General features: G+C 41.2%; 2 protein-coding genes across 3 annotated transcripts; one reads left to right on the top strand and one right to left on the bottom strand.

Annotated features, from left to right (window-relative positions):
* Positions 1-2745: 2745 nt before the first annotated feature.
* On the top strand, positions 2746-7687 carry LOC121559775 (RNA polymerase II-associated factor 1 homolog). Of its 2 annotated transcripts, none has more exons than XM_041872873.1 (14): positions 2746-2979; positions 3202-3231; positions 3497-3589; positions 3755-3876; positions 3990-4056; positions 4171-4272; positions 4388-4493; positions 4913-4981; positions 5188-5291; positions 5394-5510; positions 5760-5888; positions 6094-6199; positions 6402-6483; positions 6602-7687. In XM_041872873.1, exons 1-14 carry the CDS (start codon positions 2930-2932, stop codon positions 7039-7041), a joined length of 1617 nt encoding a protein of 538 aa, XP_041728807.1. In that variant the 5' UTR covers positions 2746-2929; the 3' UTR covers positions 7042-7687. The 2 variants fall into 2 exon arrangements, with proteins under 2 accessions (XP_041728807.1, XP_041728802.1); XM_041872868.1 differs by having other exon boundaries at positions 3196-3231.
* Positions 7688-7917: 230 nt separating this feature from the next.
* On the bottom strand, positions 7918-10146 carry gmfg (glia maturation factor, gamma). Its single transcript, XM_041872879.1, has 7 exons — positions 9667-10146; positions 9135-9231; positions 8943-8992; positions 8776-8825; positions 8571-8653; positions 8232-8305; positions 7918-8085 (listed from the first exon to the last, which is right to left on the bottom strand). Exons 1-7 carry the CDS (start codon positions 9667-9669, stop codon positions 8014-8016), a joined length of 429 nt encoding a protein of 142 aa, XP_041728813.1. The 5' UTR covers positions 9670-10146; the 3' UTR covers positions 7918-8013.
* Positions 10147-10338: the final 192 nt, after the last annotated feature.

Below are 10338 nucleotides of genomic sequence, written 5' to 3'. Positions count from 1 at the left end.
AGTAAAACCATATTAACTTCTCAAATTAGTTATTAAGCAAGCTAGCTAACTGTTCTAGCTTGCCAACAATACAAAAAACTCCCAGTCAGCTGGTGCTAATTGCTATCTAGCTGTAGCATTGTGAATAGCTAGCTAGAACAAGCAAGTTTAGCTAAACATCTTGCCTCCATGAATGTTATTGATATTCACGGACTTGGATACCGTTAAATCAGCTCCCATCACGATTAAAAGGTAAGATACTTTATTTCCAATATTTATTGTTAGCTGGCAATGATACATGTCACCAAGATTGAGAGTTAGCTAGCAGCTAGCTACACTCTCACTGAACACAGCTGATCAACTTTCCTCCATACTTAGCAAGGACATCTGCTAGTTTGCAAAGACCAACATACTGCTTGTTTGGTTTGGGCTTGAGTTCATGTGCTAGTGTTGATAATCCCTGAAATGTCCTTGCTTTCAACCAAAAACCAAACCCTGTTTGCAATCAAGATCTAAAATTGCCATTGTTTAATATTGTTATCTTTCTTCAGGACTAGCAGTTCTCATGTTGCTCCCACCAGTACCTTCACTATTGGTCTTTAGAGGACTGTAGTGTTATGTTCCCCTATGGTTTAACTCTCCTCTCTCTGCTCTCTCATTGTAGAAGCCCCATGATGGTGTGTGAGCTGCTAGTCTCCTCACTATGGTTCCTTTTTGTAATCTTCTGGGTGGAGACCATAAGCGTGTGGCTGTACCTATGCATCTTCTACCAGGACCAGGCATTTTATCACTGGGGAGATGGGTATGAGTACCTAATCATATTTTACACACAGGCAACTTGCTGATTCTTAATCATCTTATAAATATCCAGATGAAGTATCAAACAGACCGTCCTTTCTCATTCTGTTACTACAGAGTATTTGCAGATGACCCCGGCCAAATGCTGTACATGTTGAGCAGGTGAGTCCTAATTTTGATTTCAATCTGTTCTTAGGTGTGATCAGATGAAATGCAGTACTATGACTTGTATCTGAAATGGGAAACTATACTGTTGTCAATAGTTATTACAATGTAGCATGGCACAATAATGTGTTTACAGATGCTGACAAGAGAATAGGCATGATCAGGTTGAGTACTTGACACTTTCATGAATAAAGTCTCCATTGTTCTCTTTCCACAGAGTGGGTCCCTCTGGACAGATGCAGACCTGAGATAGGGAAAGAATATGAGGAACAGCACATAATGGATTGTTCTCTCCAGATATAAAATGATGGGAGCTGTATGTTTGAGACACTCCTATAAAATAATGAGAATCAGTCGTTCTTTTCTACTTCCCTGCTCCTGGTTCCGTCATAGATTTAGTGCATGGTCATTGTCATTGTCAACATGAACAAAACTGAATTGAATGCAGTTGGATTGTTGTTGGATATGGGTAGAGACACCCAGCTTGGCAGGAAGAACCAGGGAGGGGGTCCTGCCGTAACTGTGGAATAGATGCATAGTGAGGCTGCTAAGTGTTCCCCACCAAAGCATGAACCATCATACAGATGTTCTATTTCTATTGTCTGTTTGAATATGTGATAGGTCAAACAATGTGAAAACACTTGGCAGATGCTTAGAAAAAATATTTTTGACTGAGGTTTAGTCCATAGTCAATGTATTTTTTGTGGATTTCAGCAGACTTGCACATTATCATGGTTGTACACGTTTGTTTATTGTTTGTTTATTTGTTTGTTTTCACAAATCTGTCTGTATACATAATCTGCTTCAGTCTGGGCACTTACATGACAGTGTCACTGGATTGTTTTGTTATGTAAAACACTAACATTATTGACATGATACACATATTCAACGAAAAGCTTTACTCTTGGAAATGTTCCAACATTATGAAAATATAATTTGCACTCATCAGTGTATTGCAAGTTTTGTAATTTGCACTCAAACTAAAATGCTGAATGTAGCTTTTTTGATGAAGACCATAGATGTGGGTGTCCTTGTTTTTTGTTGCTGTTGTAAAGCTCACACCTCAATAATAATGTCATGAAAGCTCTAATAGCAAATGAGGAAAATTATTACAATCCATAGATTAATTCCACATTTCGATTTGTATCTGTTCATAACTTGTAAATTGTCTTAATTGATGATAGTCCTTCTGTAATGTCAGGCATAGCCTAACACAAGTATTGTCTTTTTAATGTCGACTTACCACCCATACACAAAAATGTATGCACGCATGACTGTAAGTCGCTTTGGATAAAGGCGTCTGCTAAATGGCTTATTATTATTATTATTATTATTGTTTAGGAAAGTGGCATGTCAGGGCTTAAACTGGGCAGTGACATCAATGGTGCGTTTGTTTTTATTTGTTTGCATCCGAAGACAGAATAAATTCTGACATTTTCCAAGCTTGTTGTTGCACTTCTATTTCAAACAGTTTCATATTTCAATTTCGTAGAAATTGTGCCAGTTTAAGGTACAACTGCCTACCACAAATCCACATACGATATATAGGTCCTCTGTAGCTCAGCTGGTAGAGCACGGCGCTTGTAACGCCAAGGTAGTGGGTTCGATCCCCGGGACCACCCATACACAAAAATGTATGCACGCATGACTGTAAGTCGCTTTGGATAAAAGCGTCTGCTAAATGGCATATTATTATATTATTATATAGCAAAAACTGACCGTAGATCTGCGACGCAATATATTCAGGCCGCTCCGAAGCTACCCATGAAAATATTAGGGGTCCTACTAGTAGCAAGACGCAGCCAGCCAGGACAGAAAGGGAAAAAGAGAACACGCTCGGAGTACTTTGGAGTAAGTAATTAGCTAGCTAGGTAGTCAACGGAGTTTCTCTTTCTTTCAGGTAAAGTGTTTTAGTAAGGAGTTACTTGATCGGTTGTCTGCATTTATATGAAGTTGTGCTTCCAGCCGTGATCATTATTTTAAGATAATGGCTCCAACTATACAGACACAAGCCCAGCGAGACTCAGATGGTGACAGGTAAATATCCTCTCCGATTTATCTTCTTTGCCGCAACTAGCTAACGTTAGCTAACCTAGCTAATGACGACAAGGCTAGTTAAAGATCATCATAATTTACATATGTTCTGATTGTCCCGTCATAAGTTAAAATATTGAAATGGGTGCTGTGTTACTTCCAATTTATTCAGTCTCAGCAGAGTGTGTAGCTAACAACACTTGTTTTTTCTCTCCACATGTCTAGGAGTTCATCACACAGAACTGTTCCAGAGAGGTATGCATGCATGCAGTTTCTTTGACATGTTTCAACCAAACAGAGATTCAGTTACAATTCAAGTTATTGTGTGTTTTTAAATGCAAAGGGGAGGGCTGGAGATATAATGGACAGATCAAAACCCATATGACCATTAGGTAGTTATCTCTTTGGGTTATGAGGATATGTGGCATTAGTGGTTGATAGAACATTTTTTTGATGACTACTTCTTCTCTATACATTTTTTAAATGTGTGCTTCTATGTTTGTCCCAACCAATCTCCCAGGTCTGGAGTGGTCTGTCGAGTAAAGTACTGCAACAGCCTGCCTGACATCCCATTTGATCCCAAATTCATCACATATCCATTTGACCAGCACAGGTAAACACCCTTGTTCCTACCAAGTTCCTTCTGCTATAAAGGTCATTCCAAATGTTGGTATGTCTATTTAATGTATTGTAGCTTTTATTTTCTAAGCCGCCTTCTATAAATACCGTACTGTAGCTGACTGATGTGACTGGATGTTGCTCTGTCTGATGTTGACAGGTTTGTGCAGTACAAGGCTACATCGTTAGAGAAGCAACACAAACATGAACTGCTGACTGAGCCTGACCTTGGCGTCACCATCGACCTCATTAACCCAGACACCTACCGCGTCGACCCCAGCAGTACGTTTCTGAACCACATACACAGTTATACCACACAGTCAGTATATTTTTGTGGTGGTTACTTGAAGCTTGTGTAGTATTGAATTAGAATCGTCCCATCCTTATTTTTCTAGTTCTTCTGGATCCAGCTGATGAGAAGTTATTGGAAGAAGACATCACAGCTCCATCCAGCTCGAAAAGGTTTGGATACAGACTGTGTACCAGTCAACACAGTATCTGTATGACAAAATTCAACTAAAATGTTAAGAATGACTTGGAATCTGTGTTATGAGCCGTTTGTTTGTTTTCCTGTAGATCTCAGCAGCACGCCAAGGTGGTCCCGTGGATGAGGAAGACTGAGTACATCTCTACAGAGTTCAACAGATATGGAGTCTCCAATGAGAAAGTGGAAGTCAAGTGAGTGTGACCTAACAGGCTAGCTAACCACCACATTCAGCATACACACTTCCCATTTTGTAGTGTTTTCTCTGTTTGTCCCACCCCTTCTATAACCTATGTGTTCTGTCCTTAGGATCGGTGTGTCTGTCAAACAGCAGTTCACAGAGGAGGAGATATACAAGGATAGGGACAGCCAGATTGCTGCTATTGAAAAGACCTTTGAGGATGCACAGAAACCGGTGAGAGTGCCCCGTGTTTGGCTCTGCACAATTTATTGTGCTATATTCAGTCCAAATAGGTATTTCAGTAACAACATCAAAGTCAATGTCCAGCTACACAGAGATCACACAGTTCATTGTATGTTCCTTCTAATATGATTAATTCCATCACGAACAAAGTTATTGTACAGATGTCAGATCTTAATTGTACCTATATTGTCGCAGCAAAATAATCCTGCAGCAACAGGATTTTTATGTTTAGTCCATAATGTTGCTTGATTGGTGGTTAGGCTATTAGCTGGTCAAAATGAGGCTACATGAAAAGTGGTACACTGTTAATATAGCTGTATAATATAACAGGAGAATTCTCAGCAACAAAAGCGATCAAATTAAGATCCTACATCTGTACATCACACACTGTGTTCCTCCTCTTCCCCCAGATTGCCCAGCACTACAGTAAACCCAGAGTCACTCCTGTGGAGGTGATGCCGGTGTTCCCTGACTTCAAGGTGAGCATCCAAAACACTCAACAGGACATACAGTACCATTGTATTGGTCTTGGCTACCTATCTGCATTATGCCCATGGTCTTTGTTTCTGGGGAGTCATTGGTTCCTGTATCTGTTCCAAGCTGGATGCGTTTAGCTGTTGTTGTCTAGCCCTAGTGTGTTTTGGTAAAGAGTAAGCATTTGTGTGTTCTGTTCTCTGCTCCCCAGATGTGGATCAACCCGTGTGCTCAGGTAATCTTCGACTCTGATCCTGCTCCTAAAGACATGTCAGCACCCCAGGGTGTGGAGATGATGTCACAGGCCATGATTAGGTGAGGAGAACATTGCCACATTGTGTCTTTGATTTTCTGTGACCGTCCTGCACTATGACAATTTACATAATGTTCTGAATTGTTCATTGTTGTGCCCTGCAGAGGTATGATGGATGAGGAAGGAAACCAGTTTGTGGCCTACTTCCTTCCCAATGAGGAAACGATTCGCAAGCGCAAGAGAGACGTGGATGAGGAGCTGGACTACATGCCTGATGATCTGTGAGTAATCCAACAAGCATTTACACTAACCTTGAGTAGACAGGACACACCAACAATGATACTGATATATTAACTATACTATCTCTATCAATAATATTCAGTTTTCACGTTGTCATTGTCTACTTCCTCACACCTACTTGGTTCACCTTGTCCAAGTACAGAACGTGTATGATGTTGGAATCTCTGAAACACACTTACTGTAACATTGAACTAGATGTGATGAGGATGGTTTGTGTGTGTGTGTTCTAGGTATGACTATAAGATAGCCAGGGAGTACAACTGGAACGTGAAGAACAAAGCCAGCAAGGGCTACGAGGAGAACTACTTCTTTATCTTCAGAGACGGAGATGGAGTCTACTACAACGAGCTGGAGACCAGGTAACCACTGGCCAGGGTGGGGGGTCTCATAGTGGGGTCTGTTGGGTTTACTTTAACAGCAGGTGACGTGGGATTCTCTTGGATGAGATAGTCACATTGTTCTGGTAGATTGTATTTGCTAGGGTGGGTTTAGTTTGTTTGTTTTGGCCTGAGGACACGAAACCTGTGAAGGTTGTTGTTCTTACTGTGTTGTCCTGGATTGCAGAGTGCGGCTGAGTAAGAGGAGAGCTAAGGCTGGAGCCCAGTCTACTACAAATGCTGTGCTGGTGTGTAAGCACAGAGACATGAATGAGAAGGAGCTGGAAGCACAGGTGAGACTGCTAATCAGGCACTCCTTTGCTGTTTTCTACACTGTGCATTACTTTCAATCTGTAAACTACTGTGTTTACTTAATAAGTGGACTTCAACACTGATAGAGATGTGCATGTAGTACTGGACATAAGCAGAGAAGTATACATTTGCAGACATCTAAATAATCCAAGTAATAATGACATCCGTCTTTGTGTCCATTAGGACGCGCGTAAGGCTCAGCTGGAGAACCATGAACCGGAGGATGAAGAAGAGGACATGGACTTGGGTAAACTGCAGGACTCTGGTCAGTCTCCCCCCTCTCTGTCCTCCCCAATGTTTACTACTGTGTCTGCAGAGGCTATTTGTTTGCCACTGCTTCTTAGATCCATATGAACTAATTGTCTGTATCTGTTTGTCTCCAGGTGATGAGAAGGAGAAAGGCAGCGAGAGCGAGGGAGACAACTCTGACAGTGACTCTGACAGGGAGGATGAGGATGGAAAGCGGAGTGGAGCTGAGGATGATGAAGAGGAGGGAGCGAAGCGGAGGAGGAAGGCCAGTGGTAGCGGCAGTGAGAGTGGTGAGGAGGAGATCAAGCTGGCGGATGAGGTGGAGATCTTCGGTAGCGATGACGACAGTGATGACGATGACAATGAGCCCAAGAATGGAGCAGCCCAGAGCAGCGGGGAGGAGGGCAGTGGGAGCGAGGAGGAGGAGAAGGAGAGCCATAGGGAGAGGAGAAGGAGTGGCAGCGCGTCTCCGGCCCACAGTAGCGGTAGTGACCACTCAGAGGGCGGCCGCGCCCAGAGCGGGAGTGGTAGTGAGCAGGCCTCAGACTCCAGCGACGGCAGTGACAGTGAATAAAAGCCTTCTTACTGTGACAACACCGGCACACCATGCCTCACCCCCGAGCTCCAGCCAGCCCAGGCTAACGAGCCCCACCCTCAGAACAGCCCTGTCTTTACAGAGTCAGTCTGAGGCCAGCAACTCATTCCTGTTGAGAGTTAGTCTGTCTGCTACTTTTTTAGGAGAGACACAACCTTTTAAGCGACTTCTACAAGGCTTTTGGGTACCTGTAAATGCCAGTTACTCAAATGTCAGACTTTAGCTCATAGATATAGCTGGAGCCACTATCTTAGTAGTTTTTATCAAAATTATTTCCTACCAAGAACATATTTCGTTTGTTATTTTAAGCTGTTATTTTGTTATTTTAAGTCTTAGTTTGTCTTTATGGTTTGTCGATTTCTCACTCAATATGAGGCACTTTCATAAAGTGGTGTGAAAAGCAGATACACTTTTTTTCTGTTGAATTTTCTTGTGTGCATAAATCTGTTTAAAATACGTTTTTCTTTGTCCTTAGCATTTGAGGACGCAATGCATTATAAATGTAATTGGAACAGCCAATAAAATGCAGGATAGTTTTGTAAGGAAAAGTGTTGCTTTTTTACATTTTAGCTAAAAACTTTCAAAAGAACAGATTTTTCTGCCCATTTCTTGTTCCCCCCCCCCCCAGAAACCGCTACAATGAACCTGTATAACATGTATTCCTGAAAACATTTTCCTTCCGAAGTGGCAATAATGTAGCCTGGTCCTAGATCTGTTTGTGCTATCATCAATTCCTTGTCACTCATTGGCATGACAATTCCACAAGGAGTTGTCAAGAGAGCAGAAACAGATTGGCAACCAGGCTAGTAACAATGGTTTGAGTATAACTAAGGAATAAGAATGCAATAACATAAGTGACAATCTAAGCAATTTATTGCAAACTGGTAATGAAGTTAATGTACTGGTATGTTCAATACATGCACTTTTTCCAAAATGAACACAAGTGTCTGTTCAGCGAAAGAAAGACAGTTTGTTTATCAGCCACTCTTCAGACAAGTCATCTATGTTTCGTGTCTCAAAAACCTATTGAGAAAAAAGGGGTAGGAGGATCAGGCTAAACATGCTTATTTTCTGAACATTTATAACTTATCTATTTTGTGTGTTTAGGGTTGGGCTTATGTTCAGATTATTATTAACAGTCAATTCTTGAAACAGACAATAGTCCTGACCTTTGTGAGCTCTGCTGCGGAGACCAGTTGGTTCTTGCTGCCTGCGTACATCATTTGCTGCTCAGGCTTGCACCCTGTTGAGATGAGGATGGTGTATAAGCCACAGATGTCTGTCCACTGAACCTTTTTGATCTCTCCATATGATGAACACTGATTGAATCTCATCTCTACTTTCAATTATCAGCACTTACTACCTTCCAAAAGTTATTTTGTGCAAAGGGATGTTGCAGCACAGTAATGCTAATCCTTCACTCAATTGGCTGTTTTTTTGTCATTTAGCAGATGCTCTTATCCAGAGCGACTTACAAACTGTTCACTGAATTAGGGTGAAATACTCACCCACTGGACTTGAGAATATGAAACACAGTGGGTAGGACACCCTGCCATCTGTATGGATGTATTTGTAGCTGTAAACAATGAATGTACTCTATATTGTCAAGGAGATCCAATCACTGGTCATTGATACAACTAACACGGGCAGTTCTGGTGAATATGAGGTTAACAGATTTCTGCTGTATCACTCCGACTTGTTATAAAAGGATATCTTGGCTGCCGCTCTGGAAGTTCATTCCTCAGGTCATCCAGGGAGATGTCCTGAAATGTGAGAGCGTGTTTTGAGTTGAACTGGTATTGATACAGGTGTGGATGAATTTTAGTAATTATTAACTCAGTATGGGATATTCAACAGCTCAGAAAGACATTGTGACTTGCCTCATACTCTTCCTCCAGGATCACAAGCTGTTTCGCCATGTCAATTTTCACTGAGGGAATAGGACAATTATTCTATATTGAGTCCTAGACATATGTTTCTCTGTTTCTGGGTTTATTATGTTTTTTTGAATTAGGTGAAACAGATGACAATTGGGCTACTGAGGAACATGTTTTCAATGAAGTCATACTCACTCAAGATGGCTGCATTGTTGGTCTCTTTTCGAAATCTGAACTTCTTCAGTTTTTCTTTCAGACTCTCGTCCACCTCGCACACAACCAGAGAGCTTGACTAGAATGTAAATGTGAAACAAGTTCATCAATCGTGGGAAGTTTTGACACATTGTAATTGTATATGTTGGTCATATTGCTACTGTCAGGCTACATCATTGAAAGTTCTGTCATATTTCACTCAGTGAGAGAGAGAGAGAATAGGTAGGGACACAGGGAAAGAGGTTTTAGAGCAACTTGTTTTGATTTCTTAAGTGCAAGTTTCCATGAACGCATGAACGCATAGCTGATAACAAAATCTTAAAGTGACATATTGAGGCCAGGAAGTGCTTTTGTTGCATCATGAGTCAAGAGAGTGTGGGGGGAAGGGAGGGGAGTAGCAAAAATACATTTACGCCAGCCTAAAAACCTTTACAACTTAAACTAGGACATCACCGTCCATACCGAAATACATTTTCCTGGTAAAGTGCAATATCGTATAAACGGTTTCCCATACCATTCTAGAAGAGGTTTTGGTTTCTTGCCTGCAAAGATACTGTCTTCTTGTTGAGATAGTTCCTCCTCGGCCAACTGCTTGAGACAGGATGCTGTCTGACTCTCAAGATCCTCCTTTTATGTAGTAGCACATACAGTCGGGGAGGGCAAACATTAACAAATACTAGAGCACTCACCAGTACCCCCTCCCAGCACTGTGTTAGATCTAGACTTCTTGAGAATGACTAATGTTAGGGATGTCATTAGTTCTATCTACAATCCTCTCTTGCTGTATCCGGCAGCAAATCGTGCCTTTTAATAATACAATGTTGTATACCCCTAAATAATTAGTGTTGCAACAAGATAAAATAACAAAGTGATATTCTCTTTTCACATTTGTTTAATGGGTGCAGTCAGAGAAAGCTGAGCATTCTTTGATATTGTGATTAATTCTACATATGAGTGTGTTTAGCCTTTATTTCAAGAAACAACACATTTGCCAAGTCACTGTCTGTGTCCTCTGTAATTTCTATCTTCATTCATCAAACGTTAATCTAACTGATTAAATGCAATCAAGCCAAATATGTTTGTTTGTTTGAGACTAAGGAGTTGAACTTCAATGAACAGAGTGCTTTGTTTGACAGCAGCTATGCATCATATCAAAGTGGAAGAGGCAAAGCGAGAGGGATAACTG

The sequence above is a fragment of the Coregonus clupeaformis genome, chromosome 5 (assembly GCF_020615455.1).
Source record: "Coregonus clupeaformis isolate EN_2021a chromosome 5, ASM2061545v1, whole genome shotgun sequence".
Classification (NCBI taxonomy): Eukaryota; Metazoa; Chordata; class Actinopteri; order Salmoniformes; family Salmonidae; genus Coregonus; species Coregonus clupeaformis.
The sequence above is the reverse complement of the archived record's forward strand: the minus strand, read 5'-3'. Positions and strand labels throughout refer to the sequence as shown.

What these genes read in the sequence shown, in the direction of transcription:
- LOC121559775 (XM_041872868.1), top strand. Translation starts at nt 2,930, where the DNA reads ATGGCTCCAACTATACAGACACAAGCCCAGCGAGACTCAGATGGTGAC. An exon ending in TTGAGGATGCACAGAAACCG is followed by an intron (nt 4,494 to 4,912) that starts GTGAGAGTGCCC and finishes CTCTTCCCCCAG; the next exon opens with ATTGCCCAGCACTACAGTAA. An exon ending in CGGTGTTCCCTGACTTCAAG is followed by an intron (nt 4,982 to 5,187) that starts GTGAGCATCCAA and finishes TCTGCTCCCCAG; the next exon opens with ATGTGGATCAACCCGTGTGC.
- gmfg (XM_041872879.1), bottom strand. An exon ending in CTTCCAGAGCGGCAGCCAAG is followed by an intron (nt 8,654 to 8,775) that starts ATATCCTTTTAT and finishes AATATAGAGTAC; the next exon opens with ATTCATTGTTTACAGCTACA. An exon ending in CATATTCTCAAGTCCAGTGG is followed by an intron (nt 8,306 to 8,570) that starts GTGAGTATTTCA and finishes TCATCTCAACAG; the next exon opens with GGTGCAAGCCTGAGCAGCAA.